This window comes from Piliocolobus tephrosceles, chromosome 2 (genome assembly GCF_002776525.5).
Source record: "Piliocolobus tephrosceles isolate RC106 chromosome 2, ASM277652v3, whole genome shotgun sequence".
Taxonomy (NCBI): Eukaryota; Metazoa; Chordata; class Mammalia; order Primates; family Cercopithecidae; genus Piliocolobus; species Piliocolobus tephrosceles.
In genome coordinates, this window is record NC_045435.1 from 164181838 (window position 1) to 164206985 (window position 25148).

General features: G+C 44.9%; 1 protein-coding gene across 1 annotated transcript in view; it reads left to right on the plus strand.

Moving 5' to 3' along the window:
* GRK7 (G protein-coupled receptor kinase 7) overlaps positions 1-25148 on the plus strand; it is a 41067-nt gene that overhangs the window by 12680 nt on the left and 3239 nt on the right. The window contains exon 3 of the mRNA XM_023192132.1: positions 17066-17340. Coding sequence (XP_023047900.1) covers positions 17066-17340 — 275 coding nt within the window. The remainder of the gene's footprint in view (positions 1-17065; positions 17341-25148) is intronic.

Consider the following 25148-nt stretch of genomic DNA (forward strand, 5'->3'; position numbering starts at 1 on the left):
TTTTTTTTTTGAGACGGAGTCTTGCTCTGTCGCCCAGGCTCGAGTGCTGTGGCCGGATCTCGGCTCACTGCAAGCTCCGCCTCCCGGGTTCACGCCATTCTCCTGCCTCAGCCTCCTGAGTAGCTGGGACTACAGGCGCCTGCCACCTCGCCCGGCTAGTTTTTTTTTGTATTTTTTAGTAGAGATGGCGTTTCACCATGTTAGCCAGGATGGTCTTGATCTCCTGACCTCGTGATCCACCCATCTCGGCCTCCCAAAGTGCTGGGATTACAGGCTTGAGCCACCGCGCCCGGCCAACATGCACTTTTAATAAACGTGGTAAGCACTTCTGCCTGTGCTCAGTTGACATCTACATGCACACAGTGAAACTAGTTTGTATCATTGTTAAATATTCCAGGTAAATATAATAGGAATATTGGGGAGTGAGGATCATGCTTGCACTTCTTAAATTCAGAATTCTATTTGGTGAGCAGTGACCTTCAGGTGTTATGCAACATGAGTCTTTAAAATTTGCTATTTTGTTAGGAATGGGAATGAGGTTACAATAGTGACCCAGAAGCTTGTTACATGTTTAGATACCTGGTCCTGTCTTGAAGTCTCTGACCAACTCCTCACATTCAGAGGGATAATGGGAGACAGAGGTTTGGTATTATATTTATTTTGAAGCATCTATTGTACCAAATACAATGCTAGAGACATACTGGAAAGGTGATTTTTAAAAGACCTCTGAACATGTTTTTTTGGGAGCTAATGCCTCCATACGTCACAACCATCGTGACCATGCTCCCCAGTTTTTTTTCTGTAAGTGCTCACTTCTGAGATCTACCTTAAGAAAGCCACATAGGAGAGGCATTCTGGTCACATGAGGCATGAAGTCATGATCACACTTTGGCCTGACCAAAATGATTACCACCGGCATTGACCAAATTTAATTCCTACTAACTTTTGACCCCTACAGAAATCTGAAATCTATTCTTAAATTATTTACCACTACCAAGGGCATTTAAAAATATTCATTACAGTCTGTAATTACTTTTAACATTCCTTCATCCAAAAGTCATGCCTTTATTCATTCATTCACTCACTCACTTGTTTATTCCACTTATATGTATCAAGTGTTTCCCACACGCCAGGACTGTTCTAAATATGAGGGATAGCAGGGCACAGTGGCTCATGCATGTAATCCCAGCACTTTGGGAGGCCAAGGTGGGCAGATCACTTGAGGTCAGGAGTTTGAGACCAGCCTGGCCAACATAGTGAAAACCTGTATCTACTAAAAATACAAAAATTAGCTGGGTATGGTGGCACACGCCTGTAATCCCAGCTACTTGGGAGGCTGAGGTAGGAGAATCGCTTGAACCCAGAAGGCAGAGGTGTAGTGAGCCAAGATCACACCACTGCACTCTAGCCTGGGAGACAGAGCGAGACTCCATCTAAAAAAAAAAAAAAAAAAATTGAGAGAGAGAAGGAAGAGCAGAAAATGGACATGATTCCTGCCTTCATGGAACTTATAGTCTAGTGACGGAGATAGAACTTAATAAACATTCAGACTGGGCATAGTGGCTTATGCCTGTAATCACAGCACTTTGGGAGGCCAAAGCAGACAGATCACTTGAGGTCAGGAGTTCAAGACCAGCCTGGCCAACCTGGTGAAACTCTGTCTCTACTAAAAATACAAAAAATTAGCCCAGCATTGTTGCACACAACTGTAGTCTACTTGGGAAGCTGAGGCAGGAGAATCGCTTGGTCCCAAGAGACGGAGGTTGCAGTGAGCGGAGATCATGCCTGGGCAACAGAGCAAGATTTTGTCTCAGAAAAAAAAAAAAAAGAACTTAATCATTCAAATAAATATTAAATATCACTTATGATAAACACTGGGAAGACATGGTACATGGGGCTGTCCAAGGAGGATTTGACTTCATATGTGAAAATCAAAAAGAAAACCATATGGGAAATTCAACTTACATGATACTAGAAGGAAAAGAATTCACTCAGCAAAGAGGTTCCGGTGGTGTCTCAGATTGGGCTCCCTGGAAACAGACTCTGAGACAGATTTACACATGGAAGATATTGGGGAGCAATGATACTGTGAAATATGTATTTGGTCTTCATCCCATTTTCTGGCATCCAATTCCTAAAGTCCTTGGAATCTTTGAAGTGAAAAGCATCTTTTTGTATATTAATGAGTTGACTGATGACTGGCGGCCCCTAGGAAGCTGCAGGATGGAGACTGGTCACCAGAAAAGCCAAGGCAGGATTAGAGGGTTAGGACTTTCAGCCTATCCCCCAATGGCCAGTGATTTTATCAATCGTGCCTATGTAATGAAGCCTCCATAAAAACCCAAAAGGGCAGGGTTCAGAGAACTTCCTGATAGCCAAACACGTGGAGGCTTCCAGGAAGATGAACAAGAACGCATCCACGTGCTGGGAGTGTGGCTCACCCCAGCTCCATGGGGACAGAAGCTTCTGAACTTGGGACCCTTCCAGACTTGGTCCTGTATGACTCTTCATTTGGCTGCTCATTTGTGTCCTTTAAAATATCCCTTGTAATAAACCAGAAAACATAAGTGTTTCCCCGTTCTGTGAGCTGCTGGGGCAAATTAATTGAACCCAAAGAGAGGTTTGTGGGAACCTCAATTTATAAATGGTGGGTCAGAAGTTTTGGATGCCTGGACTTGCCACTGGCATTCAAAGTCTGGGGGCAGCCTTGGGGACTGAGCCCTCACCCTGTGTGACCTGGCACTATCTCCAGGAGATAGTGTCATAATGGATTTGAATTAGAGGACATCCAGCTGGCATCTGCTGCAGAATGGATTGCTGACTGGTCTGTGTTTTGAGAATATTGTGGGAGAAACTGAGTTTGTTTCTTCTACTCAGGAGTGCTCTCCTGAGATACAGCCATGAGGAAGGCAGGACTGGGCAGAGAGAGCCTCACCTCCAATGCAGCAGGCGGGGGGACTAAGACCTCAGCCATTCTTCAGGGAACTCTGGAGTTGGGATGACTCTTCTGAGTTGTCCCAAATTGAGGTGGGGTCCAGGCTTATGTATCCCTAAGGATGCAGTCAGTGACCGTGAGCAGCTGCTGGAAGGGGGCAGAAGCCTGGGATGCTGTCCCTGCTGCAGAAGGCAGTTCCCAGGGAGGGGTGCAGCTGTGAGCCATCATCAAGCAGTAGCCCCAGCCAGGTGTGGCTACATAAATTTGGGGGCTCACTGTGAAATAAAAATATAGGGCCTCTTCAAATATCTTCAAATATCAGGAATAAGTCTCCTTCCAGGCTCTATTTTTCAACCAGCCATGGGGTTTGGATTTGCTATTTAATGTCATACTCCCCTAGGCTCTGGGATACTCAAGGAGTGAGTGGAGATACTCACAGGCACCCAGGGCTCCATCCCACGCCTGGACCTGTGGAAGCATGTGCCTGACCCCAGCCCTCCCTGCTCCTGAGTCCAGGCCCCTACCAGGCAGAAAGTGGCAACAGTCACTGGGTGAGGGTGGGGTTAGAAGTGGGAGGTGGGGAAGTAAACAGCCATGAACCCATCCCTGGGAGGCAAGCAGGTGGCAGGAGGGGGACTGTGTGAGCTGAGGCTCCAAGTATGGCTCCATCAGCTTATTGGACTTCACTTAAAAGACACAAATTCAAAGATGAATGATTACAAACAGCATTAAACCCCAGTACAAGTATGCCTCTGAGCACAGGACACTGTCCAAGGGCACTGGAAACTGGCCTGACCCCAGCAGCTGGAGGGTGGGGGCCAAGAACCTGAAGAGGGGATTAGAGCCAAGTACCACCGTAGCACCCACAGGTGGGGAAGAGCATTTCAGGCCATGGGAATAGTCTGGGCAAGTACCCGTTGCTTTAGGGGAAATGAAAAGGAAGCCAAGAAATGAAAAGCACATTGTCAGAGGAAATGTGGTTCAAATGAAGATGGAGAGGGGGCAGGGGCCAGACGGAACCAGGCATTACGGGCCATGTAAAGGACTTTGGGTGATGGTCTCTAAGCACTGGAAAAGCTGTGGCAGGGTTTCATGAAGGGGACATGTTTCAAATTTTGTTTTGAAAAGATTACCACGGTGAAGTGAAAAACAGATTCGAGGAGATTGAGGTAGTTTGTGGTCTTTGTCATCCAGATAAGAGGTGATGAGGCTTAGACCACAGAGGGAGTAGTAGAGACAGAACGCAGTGGATGAATTGGGGCAATATAATATTTCAGAGTGAATAGGCCTCAGTGATGGTTTGGATATGGGGTTAAGGGAGATGGGGTGTCAAGAATGATTTGTTAGATAATGCTGTGTCACAAGCACAGACTTAGACCCTGAGTACTAAACAGGGAACCAGGCAAACAAAGACTGAATACTAAACAGGGAACAAGGCAAACAAATGCCTGCCTTCATGAAGTTCCAGGAGAGGAAGGGGATGGACGAGGACATGGGCAGTGATAATACAGTATGATCAGGGTTGCCCAAGCTGGGTACATAGGAAGGGCACCCAACCCAACATGAGGACCTGGAGTCACAGGGTCAGGAAGGGCTTCCAAGAGGAAGGGACAACCAAGTTAAGACTTAAAAGGCACGAAGCTAGACAGGTAAAGAGGAAGGAGCATGGGATAGGTAAAGGGATCAGCAGAGCTCAATAGTCTTCAACGGGGGGTGATTTTGCCAGGCTTCCTGGGGATATTTGGCAATGTCTGAAGACAGTTTTGGTTGTCATGACTGGGGAAGTCCTACCAGCATCTAGTGAGTAGAGGCCAGGGATACTGCCAAACATCTTACAATAAATAGCACCGCCCCAACACAAAGCATATTCAGCCCACAACCTCCACAGTGCCACAGTTGAAAACCCCTGGCATAAAGTCCTCTCAGCACGAGGCCTGGGGCTCAGTCACAGAACAGAGTGGCTTTGCAGCTGGCTGGAGTGTGGAGTCATGAGGTGGGAGGGGCGACAAATGATACAACTAGAGAGTTTAGTAGACACCAGGCCCTAGGGGCTGGAGGAGTTGGACAAGGGGAGTTTGAACCTATTGGCAAGGGTGCTGGGGAACCAATGAAAGGTTTTCAGCAGGGAAGTGACAAAATCAACCTTGGGGCCAGGGGTGGTGGCTCATGCCTGTAATCCCAGCATTTTGGGAGGCCAAGGCACAAGGATCGCTTGAGCCCAGCAGATGGAGACCAGCCTGGGCAACACAGGGAGACTCTGCTCTATATTAAAAAAAAAAAAAAAAGCCTTGGAATTACAATCAAAGAGAAGGAGTTAGAATGAGCATAGAAAGGCTGGGAGGGAAGCAGAGTACTCAGGGAACTGTGGGCTTGCACATTGTCTAATGGAGTCACAGGAGTAAGGAGAGGCTGGGCCAGGGGGTCTGCAGGATGCGGCAGGAGGGGGCTGTCATCTGAGATGATACAGTTCCGGGACCTAGTGGTTGCTGCATCATCTAATCTAATATAGACACATGTTAGAAGCTCAGAGCATTCATTTAGATCATGCGCAGCTGATGAAATATGGTCCTGCGGGTCAAGGAGATAGGAGCTTGAGCGTTTGAATCCTGGTTCTGCCATTTACTCTGGCTGCTGTGTACAGATGTGCAGGCTGACCCCCTACATGGGAGAGTGGGGCTGCTGTCACACTGGAGGCTGGTTTGCTCCACACACCAAGACATTTGGAGTGCCTTCTAATTGGCACAAACGTGCCGCATGGGCTGGCCACAGCCCTGCACATGACCTTAGGCAAGTCAGACTGCTTCTCTGAGCCTGCTGAATACTGCCTGCCTTTATAGCACTGATGAGAAGATTAAGAAACAAGGTAGATGAATGCCTAGCCAAGGGTCAGCCACTTGGTAGGCACTCAAGAAATGATTGTACAAGAAGCGCCAGACCTTCAGTCACAATCCCCACTGTTGCAACCGTTTCTGCCTCACCTGACAGGCACTGCAGTTGCTCAGGTGACCTCTGCAGCTGTGCTTTGTTCTCTGTAAGGGACAGGGAGCCTGCAGGACCCCAAGGCGGCAGCAGCGGGCAGTGGGTGAGCAGCTTGCATCTGGGTTGAGTCAAGCAGACACTCACAGTTGTCCTGCTTCCTCACAGCTGCGTGAGGTTTCATTTGTGGTTTTCTTCTGAGCATCTTAGAGGCACCGTGGAAAGTATGCCTCAGCCTGCTGCCAGAGAGATTCACAGCACAAGAAACCACCTTGAAGAACATGCTCAAGTGAAAAATGGGAAGTACTAATCTTTGACCACGTGCCATACCCTGCCTTTCGGTCTGATGGAGTCTTGTGTAGCTGTCCTGCCTGAGACAACCAGAACCCAGGCATGGTAACAACACCTGCTAATATCTACTGTGGTAGCAGGCCTGCTGTGCGCCAGGTTTTGGGAGGACACCCAATCTGTTTTACCGTTTTAATCTTCATCGCAGTCCCATAAGGCAAGAACTGTTGAGGCTCAGAAGGGTTGAGTAAGCGGCTGTGGGTGACCAGCTTATAACTGGTAGAACTGGGATCTGAACCACAGCAAATCAACACCAGTGTGGGAGCCATTTCACCCCAGACTCTATCCCTGCAAAAAGCGTTATAGCGAGGACCCCACTTTTGGGTTCCCTGTGTGGGCTCTCTGAAATGGGTGTCCTTCCAGGGGTGTCAGAAGAGCAGGAAGCCGCCTCTGATGGGATGCGCCCTCCCCGCCCAGGAAGTGGCGGCAGAAAGCGAGCCCAGCAAAGCCAGGGGCAGGAGCGGCCTCCGCGCGACACTGCTGCGCTCTTGATTCTGCGGCCTGGGGCCGAGCACGCGGGGCGGGCGGAGCCTCGAGCTAAGTCCCCTGGGGTCCCAGGGCCGCATTCCTCCGAGGTCTGCAAAGGCCACTGCTTAAAGGCGCAGAGGAGCAGCTGGGAACGAGAACAAAGCGGCCAGGCCCCCCTCGGAGGAAGGAAGGAGCGAGCCCCAGGAAACAGCTGATAGCGCTAAGCTCAGCTTGTTTTTTTCCTCTGCTCAACAGTTCTCCTGCCACGGCAAACAAAAGATGTACATTCTGATTCCCTCTTCTGTTTGGATTGTGCTGTCGACTGGATCTGGTTTGTGATGAGCTGGGGGAAGAGGCATCCGCGGGCGGTTTCTGGCTCGGCGTGGCAGTGTGCTTGGCCGCGCCGGGATCGCGGAGCTTCCTCTCCCGCTCCTTTCTCCCCGCCTGCGTCGCTAATCCAGCCTGGCCCGGCCACCCCAAGGGCCAACACGGCCATTTCTTTTGATAGTGGAATTGAAGGTTGCCAAGTTTTCAGATTTAATGGGAGCTGGAGGGTTGCGAGTGTCCTTGACCTTGAAGGACCTGCACGCACACATACTTTTTCATGGACTTGTAAAACTGTTAAGAGGTGAACTGTGCCCTCTCAGCTCCACCAGAAGCCCCTCCCTGTTCTCTGCACTGCGAAGGTCACAGTCTGGTTCCTGGTTGTCCAGAGCCACACTGGGACTCTGTCCAGGGCCACTGGGCCCTGCCAGTTCGGTTGAGAGTAACAGCTACAGGGTCAATGGAAGAAGCCAGCACTCAACAGCAAGAACAATGTAGCGGGTATCTGGACAGGTCCCGACGGGCTTGGGATCTTAATCCCACCTTAAGGTGTCTACCTTCCCCAATGTCTGGACACCTGTAGGTGACAGGTGGCCCTGATGGGACTAAGCAATCCGCTTGAGATTACTGTACTAGAAGGACTTCCCGCTGCCCCTGAGGGGGTGGGGGAGGGGCACTGGCACTGCCAGGCATCCTAAACGCGGTGAGGTCTGATGCTCGATGTCGCCCAATGCTGGGTATACTTAGTTTTGCCTGACCAGGTGTTTACAGTGTGGGTCTGGAAAGGTCACCATAAAACCCAAAGTAAAATAAGGTAAAACCCAGAAAAGGATACAACGCGCGCGCACACACACACACACACACACACACACACACCCCTCCACTAAGAGGTGCTGACACTTGGGCAATCCCTACAGCCCTGGGCATGGCAGTTCTGGTCACATGCACTGAATAAGACGGTTCTGATGCCGCTGAGACTGAGGCACAGGGCCCTGTGTAACTGCAGGAGTTAAACTGAGCTGTAAGAGGTCAGCGTGGTTGGACCTGCTCCACGCTGCTTGGCGCGTTCTCTCCTCCCACCCTACTCTGAGGAGGCAGTTCACATGCAGAAGACAAATGGCATAAAGGGCAGGCAATTAATTTTTTCAGCTGGAGGCTGCGATGGAATGTGGGTGCTTAAAGTCTGGCGTGCGCCTCTAATTCCATTCTCCTCAGTGAAATACCTCTGCTCTTCAAGGAGGTGGTGCCCTTCAAAGTTCCATGGCTGACATTTTCTGTCTTTAGGACCAAGAGGTGAATTGAGTCCTGAAAATTATTTGGAATGAATCTAAGGCCTTCCTGCATGCTGTCTCATGCTCTTTCCACTACACCAGGGAGTCTACAGTGCTGTAAAGATGGCAGGCCAATTCTTTACTTATTTCCTTGGGGAGGTGGTTGCAGAGCATGACGCAGGGTCTGGTTCCATCTCCCAGAACTCTCTGCTGTGTGGAGCAACCAAGCCAGCCTGAAACAGGCAAAGAATGGAGAATTCACTGGGATAAGGGGAAGGGAAACATCTTTAGCAAGAATGCTAAAGATCAAGGACTTAGTACTGGGCAGATAGGGAGAGGGAAGAAGGGGACTCTACAAGGGAGAAAAGAAATCCTGAAGGGAACTTGGAGGGATAAGAAAAAGTTACTTCACCTACTTCCATAGAGGTGGAATAATGTAGTAGTTAAAAATGTAGTCCAGGGCAGGCCACACCTGTAACAGGTCACACCTGTAATCGCAGCCCCATGGGAGGCCGAGGCAGGTGGATCACTGGAGGTCGGGAGTTCGAGACCAGCCTAGCTAATATGGTGACACCCTGTCTCTACTAAAAATACAAAATTAGCTGGGCGTGGTGGCGGGCACCTGTAATCCCAGCTACTTGGGAGGTTGAGGCAGGAGAATCACTTGAACCTGGGAGGCGGAGGTTGCAGTGAGCTAAGATCATGCCACTGCACTCTAGCCTGGGTGACAGAGTGAGGCTCAGTATAAAAAAAAAAAAAAAAAAGATGCACCCTGTGTGTGATTCTTAGGTTGGTGATCTTAGGCAAGATTTAACCTCTCTATGGTTCAGTTTCCTAATCTGCAAAATGGACGCTATCTCATAGGGTTATTATGGAGATCAAATGAGGAATTCACATAAAGCACTATGGAAAATATTTAGCATGGAATAAGCACTCAATAATGTTTTCCATTATTATTTCCAATTTTTCTCTCAGCATGTGTTTCACAATCCTTTGTTCATGGCAAGGTATGTTGTCTGCTTTCACCCTACACCTTCTACTGAGCAACTTAGGTTTATCCAGTATCCTCATTAGTAAATTTAATCCTTAATGTCACTCACCTTTGAAATGTGCTCATTGGATGGGTGCCACACAGAGCAAGCTCACAATAAATGTTGCTGAGTAGAACTTACTGACTGCCACGGACTTAACTTCGTTTGGATGTTGTTTATAGTCTTTCTTTATGCCTCTGCACCCCAGCAGAGTCATAAAGAACCAGATAGAAGCAGGACCCGAGAACATGAGGCCCAAAGAAGAGCTGTGGGAAGTGAAATACTATATTCAGGGAGACCCTCAGCTCCTTCCCATCTCAGTTCCCCGAATGAAAGCAGGCAGGCTGATACTTCTCAGGTGGGGACTGGTGATATCCCACCTGATCCCTCTCATCAGTTGATAAGCTGGATACCACAGAGCTTATAGTCAGCTTTTTGGTGCTTCACTCTTAAATATGAATGAATAGACAAAGATCAATTGTCGTTTGTAAAAAAAAAAAAAAAAAAAAAAGCACTCTTCAAAATGAAAAACAGAACCAAAACAACCAGAGGAAAAGAGAACTTGTAGAAAATAGGAACAATGCAGGGACTAGAAGAGACCGTTTTTTTTTTTTTTTTTTGAGACGGAGTCTCGCTCTGTCGCCCAGGCTGGAGTGCTGTGGCCGATCTCAGCTCACTGCAAGCTCCGCCTCCCAGGTTTATGCCATTCTCCTGCCTCAGCCTCCCGAGTAGCTGGGACTACAGGCGCCCGCCACCGTGCCCGGCTAGTTTTTTGTATTTTTTAGTAGAGACGGGGTTTCACCGTGTTAGCCAGGATGGTCTCGATCTCCTGACCTCGTGATCCGCCCGTCTCGGCCTCCCAAAGTGCTGGGATTACAGGCTTGAGCCACCGCGGCCAGCCAAGAGACCGTTTTTTAAAGTTTATAATTATTATCTTTTGAGATTAAAGAGAAGATAAGGCCTCCATGAAACAAGAACAAATGCTATAAATTGAACATTCAGAGAACAACAAGGACATTTGAAAATAAAAAATATGTAAATACATTTGCAGAAAAACATGGACAAATCTTAAAGATGTGTTAAACACATTAAGTTGGACACAAAAGAATACGTACTATACAATTCCATTTATACAACATTCAAGGACAGACAAAACTAATCTATAGTAACAGAAATCAGAAAGTGTTTGCCTGAGAAGTGGGGAGGACTGACTGGCAAGGGGCACAAGGGAACTTTCTGGACAGACAGAAATGTTTTATATCTTGTTTGGGTGGTATTTATGAGGGTGTATTTAATTATGAAAATTCATTGAGCTGAATATCTAAGAACTGTACACATTATTGTATGTTAATTATGTATCAATAACATCATGGGGCAAAAATGAAAAGTTCAGTAGAAGTATTAAGCCTCTATATCTAGCCATCAGTTTACAATAAATGCAAAGAAGAGAGGAACATGTTAAATGACACCACAGGAATGCAGTCAGCAAAATCTGACTGTGGGAAACTACAGTTTGGCCCCTTTTTTTCAACCAAAACTTGCGAGGTGGGGAAAAAAGACAGAGGAGGAGCCTATAAAAGAGATTTAAGAGACAATCATTGTATGAACCACATTTGATCCAAATTTAAACAAAAGTTTAATGATTGTTTAAATGATTGTATAATTTAAGTTTAAATTTTACTTTTAAAAGTGTATAGGACAGTTGGTATACAAATATGTCCAGATAATATTAAATAATTATTCTTTTTTAAATGAGATAATGTTATTGTAGTGCTTTGTTTTAGTGTGTTTTCTAAGTGACCTTATCTTTTAGAGATTCATAGTGAAATATAAATGATGCATGACTAGAATAGTCAGAAGAAGTGGGAAGGGACATAGATGAGACAATATTGGCCATATGTGGGTAACTGTTGAAGCCAGGTGAAGACTACTTTGGGTTTATTATTCTACCTCTGATTTGTATCTATTTGAAGTTTCCCATAATAAAATACTTTTTTAAAAATGGAAGAATTGGAGAAAAAAATAGAGGAAGTCTCCCCCCATGCCCCTCAAAAAGAAATAAGAGATAGAAGTGGACATTAGGAGCAAAAGGTAAGAAACATAAAGGATAATAAGTTCAATATTTCTGAAAAAAAGAGAAGAGACAAAATGGAAGGCAGAAAATGATCAAAGAAATACTATGTGAGGCTGGATGTGGTTGCTCATGCCTGTAATCCCAGCACTTTGAGAGGCCAAGGCAGGAGGACCCCAGAACCAGCCTGGGAAACAGAGAGAGACCCCATCTGTACCAAAAAAAAAAAAAATTAGCTAGGCATGATGGCATGCACCTGTGGTTCCAGCTACTCAGGAGGCTGAAGTGGGAAGATTGCTTGAACCTGGGAGGTGAAGGCTGCAGTGAGCCACGATTGAACCACTGCACTTCCAACCTGGGTGACAGACTGAAACTCTCTTTCTCTCGCTCTCTGACACACACACACACACACATGCACACACACACACACACACACCCCACACACAAATAGTATGACATAATTTCCCAGCACAGACAGCCACTGGTTTCTGGATTGAGTGGCCAGCTGATAGCCATGATAGCCAGAACCATGGATGAAAAAAGCCCCACATCAAAGAATGTCCTTGAGAAATTTCATCATATTGGTGTACTGGACCACAAACCTCACGCACCTTCCTACATTCCCTCTACTGCCTCCTTTTCTGTCCCTCTTGGACAGCTCTCTGTCAGCAGCACATCTAGGCTGGGTTGCCCCTCCACTTTCAGAACTGGATGAAATATCATCCTGTAGGGTATGGAGCCTTATTTCCTGGGCAGCTGCTAAGCAATTGGATGACGTGTCCGGCAATATAGCTCTTCGGATAATCCTTGAGCAATGGAAACGGCAGATGGGAAGGACTGGGCAGCTGCATCCCCCTCATCCACTCTCTCCTGTGCTTCCTTCTTGTGTCCCTTCCAGAAGAGTCCCTTGTGCCTGATGAACCAGCAGCCAGCTGGGCATCACATCCCCCTTCCCTCACTCTCCTTTTCCCTTCTGCATATTCTATTATAAAAACTTCCAAGCATACAGCAAAGTTGAAAGAATTTCACACAAGCACCTTTGAAATTCCCATTACCTAGAGTTTATCATTGGCATTTTAATGGCTTTATTGAGATATGATTTAAGTACCATAAAAACCATTCATTTAAAGTGTACTGGCTGGGCACGGTGGCTCACGCCTGTAATCCCAGCACTTTGGGAGGCCAAGGAGGATGGATCACCTGAGGCCAGGAGTTTAAGACCAGCCTGGCCAACATGGCAAAACCCTGTCTCTACTTAAAAAAAAAAAAAAAAAAGCCGGGCATGGTGGTGCACACCTGTAGTCCCAGCTATTCAGGAGCTGAGGCAGGAGAATCGCTTCAACCCAGGAGGTGGAGGCTGCCGTGAGCCAAGATTGCACCACTGCACTCCAGATGGCGACAGACGTCTCAAGGAAAAAAAAAGTACCGGTTTTTAGTATATTTACAGAGGTGTGCAAACATTACCACAATCGATTTTAAAATATTTTCTTCACTCCCAAAAGAAATCCCATATCCTTTAGCAGTCACTTCCATTACACTGCACTTCCACACCTAAGCAACCATTCATCTATTTTCTGTCTCTACGGAATTGCCTATAGTAGACACCTCGTATAAATGGAATAATGCAATACATGTCATTTGTGACTGGCTTCTTCCATTTAGCATGTTTTCAAGGTTCACCCATGTTGAAGCATGTATATCAGTACTTCGTTCCTTTCTTCCCCATCCTCCCCTCCCCCAAGACAGAGTCTTGCTCTGTCATTCAGGTTGGAGTGCAATGGTGCCATCTCGGCTCACTGCAACATTTGCCTCCCAGGTTCCAGCGATTCTCCTCTCTCAGCCTCCCAAGTAGCTGGGATTACAGGCGCCCCTGGCTTTTTTTTGTATTTTTAGTAGAGATGGGTTTTCACCATGTTGACCAGCTTGGTGTCTAACTCCTGACCCCGTGATCTGCCTGCCTCAGCCTCACAAAGTGCTGGGATTACAGGCGTGAGCCACCACTGCCAGCCAGTACTTCATTCCTTTCTATGGCAAAATAATATTCCTTGTATATCATTAGCATTTTACTAGATTTGCTTAATCAAATGTCTATCTATCCATCCATCCTCTCTATCCATCCATTTAATCAATCTTACATCTTTTATTTATTTTCGAGTAAACTCACTTCTCTTTTTTCCAAGCCTTTGCACTTTCAGCTTGCACACCTCTCAAATAAATCTCATATCACTATCCTATGTGCAAAGTCATAATGTGTTGTCTTTAGTCATCTGGCATTTTGTGATAGAGGGGGGCAAGGGAAAAGGGAGACTGGCAATAGATTTTGCTACCTAAGAATACAGTTTCTCAATCCCATCTCCCCTCCCTCCGTGGCATCCCCCAGATCATGTATTCTAGAAACACCAAATTCCTTAAAGCTCCCTGAATACCTTACACTTTTTCCGACTCCATCTCTTGCACATGCTCATTACCTGGATAGCCTTCTAGGTGTTTCCGTCATATTCAGGCCAACTGTGGCTCTTCAGTGAAGTATTCTCAACACACACACACACACACTCTCACATAGATACACACTCACATAACACATACATATACACACACACTCACATACACACATATATATACACTCAAATACACACATACATACACACATTCACATACATGCACACACATACACACATGCTCCCATACACATATGCTCACATACACACATGCACATTCACACATACATTCACACCTACATACACACATACATATGCACACTCACATGCACACATACACACACACATACAGGCACACATACATACACGTTCACATACACACACATGCACACATACACATATGCTGTCATACACATATGCTCACGTACACTCACATGCACATACACATGCATATGCATACTCACACATACACTCATATATACACATACACACCACACTCACACACACTGGCACATACACATACACACACACACACTCATATACCCACACATGTATATACACATACACGTACACCCACTCACATACACACACATACTCATACACCCACACTCACACACTCATATACACACACAATCACATACATACACATGCACACACCGACCCCGTGGGCCCCCCAGCATGTGTTTCACACTCTATTGAATCAACCTTCTGACTGTCTGTCTCTACCAGTCTCTAAATCCTCAAGGGCGGGGGGGCCAGGCCTTACAGGTCTCGGTATCCCTGCAACTCATTGCGGGGCATGACTCAACAAATGTTTTCTGCGTAATGAATGGAAAACATCTAGTCACCGTCTTCGTGGTTATTTAATTAAAAACATGGCATGCACCAGGTGAGGCCCTGTGATAAACGCCTGGATTTGGAGACAAAGATGAGTAAGACCGTATCCTGGGCCTCAGAGGCGCCTACAGGACTCTTTTGTCTGGACAAATGCAAAACTGGACAAGACGCCAGGGCAACAGATGTAAACCGGGACTGTCCCAAGCAAACCGGAACATACGGTCACCCAAATTATACACCAGCTTCTCTGAAAACAGCAGTGCCATGCTGACTCATGCACAACCCGTTAGACCCTAGTCACTTCCAGAACTTTCTTGTTCAGGCCAATCACTCTTCATTAGTACTTGGGATTGTTTATGTTTTTTTGTTGTTGTGAACCACGTAGAAATTATCCGTGAAATTTCATGTTTCTAAAGCCTTACATTAAAAAATACTTAAGCAACTAGAAATAAAACACCTAATGCACAGCTCAACACTTCCTAATGTTTTCTTCATAGAGACAGGGTCTCACTAAGTTACCCAGGTTGGAGTGCTGTGATTTATCTATCACACCACAGCCTCGAACTCCTTGGCTGAAGGATCCTCCCATCTCAGTCTTCTGAGTACCTGGGACTACAGGCACATACCACTGCACCCAACTTTTCCAACCTTTCCTGAAGTACTGAAATGCATAGTTGTAATCAGTGGGTGACAATCATTACATATATAAATTCCTTGGTATTAACAATACTCTGGTTTATCATCTTATTGATGGACCTTTGGGTGTTTCCAGCTTGTGACCATTCTGAATTAATGAAGTTATGAACATCTCAATATAGATTCCTTTTTCTTTCTTCTGAGTCTCTTTGAGGTACATACTCCAAAGTTAGATAATCTGGTTGAAAGACAGGAACAGTTTGTTACTTTTTGTTTCCCATTGCTCTGTGTCATATTGCTTTCCGAAAAGTCCAAGTCGGCCAGGCATGGTGGCTCACACCTGTAATCCCAGCACTTTGGGAGGCCGAGGCGGGAGGATCACTTGAGGTCAGGGGTTCAAGACCAGCCTGGCCAACATGGTGAAACCCCATCTCCACGAAAAATACAAAAACGAGCCAGGTGCGGTGGTGGGCGCCTATAATCCCAGCTACCTGGGAGGCTGAGGCAGGAGAATGGCTTGAATCTGGGAGGTAGAGGTTGCAGTGAGCTGAGATCAGGACACAGCACTCCAGCCTGGGTGACACAGCAAGACTCCGTCTCAAAAAAAAAAAAAAAAAAAAAAAATCTGAAGTAAATACATACCTTAAAATTGCAAGATGTGTTGTAGATTTGATTAAATATTTGTTGAGTAAATACATGAATTAAAATCAATGCAGCCGTAAAAAGACAAATATTGCATGATTCCACTTATATGAGGTACCTAGAGTAGTCAAATTCATAGAGAGAGAAAGTAAAATGGTGGTTGCCCAGGGTTGAGGGGAGAAGGAATGGCAAGTTGTTTAATGAGTGTAAATTATCAGTTTTACAAGATGAGTAGTTCTGGAGATTGGTTGCACAACAGTGAGAATGCACTTAACACTACTGAACTTACACTGCAAAATGATTTAGATAGTAAATTTTATGTGTAATTTATCATACATACAAGCATATATAAATATATATGTATTATATATAGAAATAAATATGTATGTGTATATATAAAGTGAATATGTATATATATTTAATCTAATGATCATTTGGCATATATTGTCAGTAGAAGGGTGCCTGTAATATATAGTCATGCATGTAAAATGAAATTTCATGTGTGTGGAATTTCCTCAATGAAAATGGCAGTGTTAATTATTCAGTGCAGAGACAGGCAGGCAGAGGTGTGTGTGATGCTAATGTTATTACATAGCACATAGAATAAGAAACATCATAGACTAGACAATATATGAACATTAATATTAGTAATAAAGTGCTCAGCCTTTAAAAAAATCATATGCATCTAATTTCTATTATCTGTGAACTTTAAAAAAGGCAGAGCTTCGGGGATCTTACAGACATCCACTTGAACTTTTCATCTTAAAGATGAGGTGATGAGCCTAAGAGAGGTAACGGATTTTCCCACATCAAGAGCAGCTATGGCTTCCCTTTTCATGATGACCTTAGCCACCAACTCTATCTCATTGGCCAAAATGGATCACATGGCCTCCCCTGGCTGCACCCAAAGCTGCTGGGAAAGCAGCAAAAAGAATAGGTTAGACACATTGCCACTCCAGACAAATAGGGTTCCCTGAACAAGGGAAGAAAAGGAGAATATGTATCAGGTAGGCAGTCAGCAGTGTCTGCTGCACTCACCCTAATGTCTTTGTTCTGTGTTGTCTTGTTTTTTGTTTGGGATGTTACAGGCTGGAACCAATGGTTACATGGCTCCTGAGATCCTAATGGAAAAGGTAAGTTATTCCTATCCTGTGGACTGGTTTGCCATGGGATGCAGCATTTATGAAATGGTTGCTGGACGAACACCATTCAAAGATTACAAGGAAAAGGTCAGTAAAGAGGATCTAAAGCAAAGAACTCTGCAAGACGAGGTCAAATTCCAGCACGATAACTTCACAGAGGAAGCAAAAGATATTTGCAGGCTCTTCTTGGCTAAGAAACCAGAGCAACGCTTAGGAAGCAGGTAAACTAGCATGCAACAGAGAGGATTGCTGACACCAGTATTGTCCACAGGGATTGGGAGAATACTTTTGATTTGTGGCAAAGTCTTGGAATTAAGTACTATGATTTTCCTATTTTTACTTGCATATTATATGGTTAAATATTTCTAATACTTTCAAACACTATGAGCACTTTCTATGGAACAATCTCCAAGATGTATTTTAAGGTGGAAAAGTGAGGTGCAAAACAGCTTGTGTTAAAAAAAGAAAAGGAATACATAATTAAAATGGTTGTATAGAATATTTGAAGGAATTTATAGGATTGGTTATGCCAGATGAAGGGAAATTGGGGACTGGGGATGGGGATGCAAATAAGAATTTTCACTGTATCACCTTAGTTTCTTTTGCATCTTGAACCATGTTGAGTAAATAAATGTATTAAAATCACATGCAGCCATAAAACAAAACAAATATTGCATGATTCCACTTACATAAGGTACCTAGAGTAGTCAAATTCATAGAGATAGAAAGTAGAAGGCAGGGCAGGGTGGCTCATGCCTGTAATCCCAGCACTTTGGGAGGCCGAGGTGGGTGGATCACAAGGTCAGGAGTTCAAGACCAGCCTGGCCAAGACGGTGAAACCCCGTCTCTAATAAAACTACAAAAATTAGCCAGGCGCGGTGGCAGGTGCCTATAATCCCAACTACTCAGGAGGCTGAGGCAGGAGAATCGCTTGAACCCAGGCGGCAGAGGTTGCAGTGAGCTGAGATCGAGCCACTGTACTCCAGCCTGGGTGACAGAGCGAGACTCCATCTCAAAAAAGAAGAAAGTAAGTAGAATGGCAGTTTCCTAGGGTTAAGGGGAGGAGAAATGGGAATTGTTTAATGAGTATAAATTATCTGTTTTACAAAATGAAGAGTTCTGGAGATTGGTTGCACAACAACATAGTGTGAAGGTACTTAACACTGTTACATACATTATCTATTCAAAAATCATTAAAACAGGCTGGGCACAATGGCTCACACCTGTGAGCCAGATATGGTGGCTCACGCCAGCACTTTGGGAGGTTGAGGTGGCGGATTACCTGAGGTCCGGAGTTTAAGACCAACCTGACCAACATACGGTAAAACCCCATGTCTACTAAAAATACAAAAAATTAGCCAGGAGTGGTGGCAGCCGCCTGTAATCCCAGATAATCAGGAGGTTGAGGCACGAGAATCACTTGAACCCAGGAGGTGGAGGTTACAGTGAGCCGAGATCGCATCACTGCACTCCAGCCTGGGCAACAGAGCAAGACTCTGTCTCAAAATAATAAAAATAATAATAATGGTAATAATAATTAAAATAAAAACATAAAACTACCAGTACTGATAGTCATAGCTCTGGAAAATTCTGTTCCTTTCAAATGTCTCCCATAGCATATCATCAGTCCTTCAAAAAATATTTACATCATCACAAATGATGTTGCCAGCTGTTAAAATTGAAGCCAAGTTTTATGGTTTATGATATAATAATAAGATCAAGCTATTTTAGAAGGCCGGGCGCAGTGGTTCATGCCTGTAATCTTAAAACTTTGGAAGGCCAAGGTGGGAGGATCACTTGAGTCCAGGAGTTCAAGACCAGCCTAAGCAACATAGAGAGACCCTGCCTCTACGGAAAATAAAAATATTAGCCAGGTGTAGGACTGCATGCCTGTAGTCCCAGCTACTCAAGAGGCTGAGGTGGGAGGATCACTGAAGCCCAGGAGCTCAAGGCTGCAGTGAGCTATGATCATGCCACTGTACTCCAGCATGGATGACAGAGCAAGACCCTGTCTCTAGAAAAAAGATTCTATAGAAGAAAAAAAGAAGTAAAAGTTGGCCTGTGAAAAGACCCTTGGCAGTGAGTGACTATGTTGTGTAAGGAGAAAATCAAGAGCTTTAGATTCACAATAGATTCAAGTCCCAGCTCTGCTATAGACTGGTTATTCTACCTCAAGCAATTGAATTACTGTCCTTGAATCTCAATATCCTCATCTATAAAATCGGGGGATTGTGGGTGTGATGGTTAATTTTATGTGTCAACTCGGTTAGGCCACAGTACTCAGATATTTGGTCAAATATTATTGAGATATTTCTGGGCAGATTTTTAGATGAGATTAATATTTAAATCAGTAGACTTTGAGTAAAGTAGATTACTGTCCATAACGTGCATAGGCTTAATCCAATCAGTTGAAAGCCTTAATAAGAAAAGACTGACTTACCCAGAAGAAATGGGAATTCTGCCTGCAAACCACCTTTGGGGTCAAACTGCGATCCTTCCCTGGGTTTCCGGCGTGCTAAACTACCCTGCAGACTTTGGATTTACAAAGCTCTAAATGAAATCTCTCTCTCTCTCTCTCTTTCTCTCTCTCTCTCTGTCTCTCTCCCCTTCCCTTCCTCTCTATCCCTCTCTCTTTCTCTCCCTCTCAGAGAGATTTCTATGTGTACACTCACACATTGTCAGGGAGGAAACGCATTCTCTGCCCTCTTACCCTCTTACATTCAGTTATTGGAGACTTACAAATTATTATTATTAGTTTTTGAGACAGAGTCTCACTCTGCTGCCCAGGCTGGAGTGCAATGGCATAATCTTGGCTCACGGCAATCTCAGCCTCCCAGGTTCAAGCAATTCTCCCTTGGCCTCCTGAGTAGCTGGGATTACAGGCACCCACCACCACACCCAGCTAATTTTTGTATTTTTAGTAGAGACAGGGTTTCACCATGTTGGCCAGGATGGTCTCGATTCCACATGCTTCACCCACACTTCTGTTGACCAGAACTCATCCTCGGATCCTGCCTACGGGTGAGGGGGCTGACTAATGTCTTCTACGTGCCCAGGAGTGAGAATCAAATAGGATATGGTGACCACTGATAGTCACTAACAATCTCTACCCTCATGGTCTTCAGTGAGTGTCCGAGGGTGCGGGAGCAGTGGCTGAGTCAGGAGGAAAGTCTCTTTAGATGACTTCCCTGAAGGGAAAAACACCCACTTGGATGCCTCAATTCCCACGTTTGTTTTAAAATCTATCTTGGCCGGGCACGGTGGCTCACGCCTGTAATCCCAGCACTTTGGGAGGCCGAGGTGGGTGGATCACCTGAGGTCAGGAGTTCAAGAACAACTTGGCCAACATGATGAAACCCCATCTCTGCTAAAAATACAAAAAATTAGCCGGGTGCAGTGGCGGGTACCTGTAATCCCAGCTACTCAGGAGGCTGAGGCAGGGGAATCGCTTGAGCCTGGGAGGCAGAGGTTGAAGTGAGCCAAGATCACGCCACTGTTCTCCAGCCTGGGCAACAAGAGCAAAACTCTATCTCAGGAAAAAATTTTAAAAATTAAAATAAAATAAAATAAATCTTAATACTCTATAAGCAGACTTTGGATTTACAAAATGAAATATTAACAAACTTCATGAAAATGCGACCTTAAAGCACTGTAAACACCACTTTAAAGCATACTAAACACTGGTCACTGCCTGAAGCTGCTTCCTCAAGCAAAACCTTTCTAATAAAGCATCTGTTGTTATGACTGTTTTGAATAAGACTGTTTACAACATTAGAGAAAAGGCATATAAAAAACAGCTGTTCAGTGAAACAGAAAATCTTCCAACATTTTTTTTTTCTTACGGCCTCTATAATTGCAGAATCTTCCAACATTTTTATTTCAACTCTTTATATTTTTAAAAAATTTAATCAAATGAGATCACGTTGGATTAATGTAGTGGGCATCCTCCAAGCCAAGGCAAATGCCTCGACAGCATGTTACACAGCGGAGTTCAAATGCTCCCTCCCTGTTGCCTTCTTAAGCATTTGAAATGAATTAAAAACCCTTCTCCTTTAGACATCACTGAAAAGGATTACCTTCTTTGCCTTTATGGGTCTGGGAGTTAATTTTGCAGAGAAGCCAAAAGCTTTTCTGAGCATCTCCAGGGGCTCCAGATGGAATCAACTACAGGGTCTTCCAATGAAATAAATGGTGAAGACCACTTAAGTTTCTGCAGGTTTTATTCTGGTGAGCCAGTGCAGCAGAACAAGAGCAAATAATCGTGAAAGTCTCTGACTTAAGTGCTTCTCCAACACACAATTTCATGCCAATACCTACTGTTCTTGGCAGACCAAATTCCCTTGTGGGCCTCATGTATGGGCAGGTGGTATCTTTGCTTCATTGACTATTATAAGAAAATCCATTGTAATCTCTGTGTGGGGTTCCATAATACGAGAGCCTCTGTTAATGCTCTGAAATATATTCCACTCCAATGAGCAGAAGTCCTCCCTGCAGCTGCCACTTTGGCTGTTACAAAAGATAATGCCTCCAGCAACAGCCTCTCCTATTTGTTCAAAGTGCACCGCACAATGATGGGCCAAAAGAGCCCTGCACAGAACTGCCAGGGAAAGATGCAAGAGTGAAATAATCAGCCTGCTCTTTTGATGACGGAACTGTGGTAGGAGTTGCTAGTGCAAGAGATCAAAGACATCATCTTTGTGGTGGCCCAGCCACAAGAACAAGGAATGGAGATCGGAAAGCCCAGTCTTCACTGGTAGCAGCAGCACCCACAGACATTTCTTGGGAAAAGTATACAAGGCATGAATCCTGCCCTCCAGGGGATTGTTGTTGGGTTGTTGAAGAACATAAAGGAAACCTCAGAGTGACCCATGGTTTCCTTGTCTTTTATAATTAGTTGCAAAAGGGCTGCAGTCAGCCACCACTGATGGACAAACCAAGGCTCCCTGGGCGTGGTGGGCTTGAGATGCTATGTGAGAACTGTTCATCCTGATGTAAAGACTGTGCTGGCAAGTCTCCCAAGGTTACCAAGCTCCTGGGCAGTCTCCATTTACTGCTTAGACTGAGTTTTTAAGGGCCCTTTTGACCCCTGGTACGGTGTGTTCAATTCATGCCTGCCAGTGGTCACGGAAGTGATGCAAATACCTTCCCTGGGGCACCTACTTCCATTCCAATGCCTTCATTCTCTTTTGAGACATGCAGGTTTGGGGCTCATTCCTCATCTATTTGGATGGCATTCTAGCCCTATCCTTCTGCCACATTAAAAAATCTATCTGATACCTTTAAAAGGTGAATGTTTCTGTGTAAATTATACCTCAATAGAGACGGAGCCTCGCTCTGTCGCCCGGGCTGGAGTGCAGTGGCCTGATCTCAGCTCACTGCAAACTCCGCCTCCCGGGTTCCTGCCATTCTCCTACCTCAGCCTCCCGAGTAGCTGGGACCACAGGCGCCGCCACCACGCCCGGCTAGTTTTTTGTATTTTTAGTAGAGACGGGGTTTCACTGTGTTAGCCAGGATGGTCTCGATCTCCTGACCTCATGATCTGCCTGTCTCGGCCTCCCAAAGTGCTGGGATTACAGGCGTGAGCCACCGTGCCCGGCAATAAACCTGACTTTTAAAAAATCTCTTTTTTTTTTTTTTTGAGACATAGTCTTGCTCTGTCACCTAGACTGGACTGCAATAGCCCGATCTCGGCTCACTGCAACCTTTGTCTCCCAGGTTCAAGCAATTCTCCTCCCTCAGCCTCCCAAGTAACTGGGATTATAGGCATGTGCCACCACCCCTGACTCATTTTTGTATTTTTTAGTAGAGACAGGATTTCACCATGTTGGCCAATCTGGTCTCAAACTCCTGGCCTCAGGAGATCCACCCACTTTGGCCTCCCAAAGTGCTGGGATTACAGGTGTGAGCCACTGTGCCTGGCCTAAATACCTATTTTTGAAGCTTACATGTATCTCAGTAACTCTCCCTCAAGGCTCTTAACCTACAAGATGTGAACCACACAGACACTGGGGCAGTCGGTTCTGGTAGATGGCAAGCCTGCATTTTCTTTCTTTCAGTTGGTGGAGACTTGGTGGAGACTTTGGGAGAAAAGACACCCCTTGTAGCACGTTTGATCCAGGTCTTCATACACAGTGGGAAAAGTCCAAGAAGTTCCGGATAGACCTTTCTGGAAGTGGATAGGGCTGGGTCACAGAACAAGAATCCAAGGAATCACTGGATCATCAGATGCCTCCAATTAAGTTTCTCTTCTCATAATAAAATTTAATTATAAATTTTCCTTTGAAAAAGTCACCTATTTACTGTGGCTTCCTCAGATGCACATTCATGAATGCAGAAGCACATAAAGGAGTCAAAAATACAGGAGTTAGAGACAGGGCTGTTGTACTGGTTGAATGTAATAATATAAGTTGAATGTTGTGTTAACTGAGAGTAGGCCCTGAATAAATGTCAGTTATCCTCATTCTTGTTATTAGTTGTGCCATTATTGGATATTGCCTTTAGTCATCTTGCTGGGCAGAGTCTGTTGTAGTTATCATCTGACATGGTGGGGAATCTCCGAAGGGAATATATGGGGCAAACTCTCAATCCTTTCCCAAAAAGCTTTTTGATATCTTGAATGGAAAATGTAAAGGACGGACCATGAATATGATTAATTTCTATTAAGGTTGACTTATGGCAGAAATTGACTTCTTTTAAAAGGAAGACATTTCTTTAAAAAAATATCTTTTATTTTAGATTCAGGGAGTATATGTGCAGGCTTGTTACAAAGACATATTGTGTAATGCTGAGGTTTTGGATGCAATTGAATCTACCACCCAAGTAGTGAGCATAGTACTCAATAGGTAGTTTTTCAACCCTTGCCCCACCCCCAAAACATCTAGTAGTCCCCCGTGTCTATTGTTCCCATCTTTACATCCATGTTTACCCAATGTTTAGCTCCCACTTAAAAGTGAGAACATGCGGTACTTGGTTTTCTGTTTCTACGTTAGTTCACTTAGGAAAATGGTCTCCAGCTGCTTCTATGTTGCTACAAAGAACATGGTTTCATTCCTTTTTATGGCTGCACATTATTCCATATTGTGTATGTACCACATTTTCTTTATTCAATCCACCATTTATGGACTCCTTAGTTGATTCCATGTCTTTGCTATTGTGAATGGTGCTGTGATGAACATATGAGTGTATATCTTTTTGGTAGAACAATTTATTTCCCTTTGGGTATACACCAGTAATAGGATTGCTGGGTCAAATGGTGGTTCTCTTTTTAGTTCTTTGCAAAATCTCCGAACTGCTTTCCAGAATGGCTGAACTAATTTACCTTCCCATCAACAGTGTGTAAGCATTCCCTTTTCTGTGCAGCCCCTCCAATATGTTTTTGTTTGGTTGGTTGGGTTTTTTTTGTTTGTTTTTGTTTGTTTTTGAGACGGAATCTCATTCTGTCACCCAGGCTGGAGTGCAGTGGCATGATCTCAGCTCACTGCAATCTCCACCTCCTGGATTCAAGCAATTCTCCTGCCTCAACCTCCTGAGTAGCTAGGACTACAGGCACACGCCGCCACACCTGTCTAATTTTTTGTATTTTAGTAGATATGGGGTTTCACCATGTTGCCCAGGCTGATCTTGAACTCCTGAGCTCAAGCAATCTGCCTGCCTTGGCCTCCCAAGGTGCTAGGATTATAGGTGTGAGCCACCGTGCCTGGCTGTTGTTTTTGTTTGTTTGTTTTGTTACTTCTTAGTAATAGCTATTCTGACTGGTGTGAGATGGTATCTCATTGCGGTTTTAATTTACTTTTATCTGATGATTAGTGATAATGAGCATTTTTTGATATATTTGTTGGCCACTTGTATGTGGAAGATGTTTCTTAATCAGACCAGGAAATCTATCCACATTCTTTTTTTTTTTTTTTTTTTTTTTTTTTTTTGATACAGAGTCTCACTCTGTCACCCAGGCTGGAGTGAGCTCACTGCAAGCTCTGCCTCCTGGGTTCATGCCATTCTCCTGCCTCAACCTCCCCAGTAGCTGGGACTA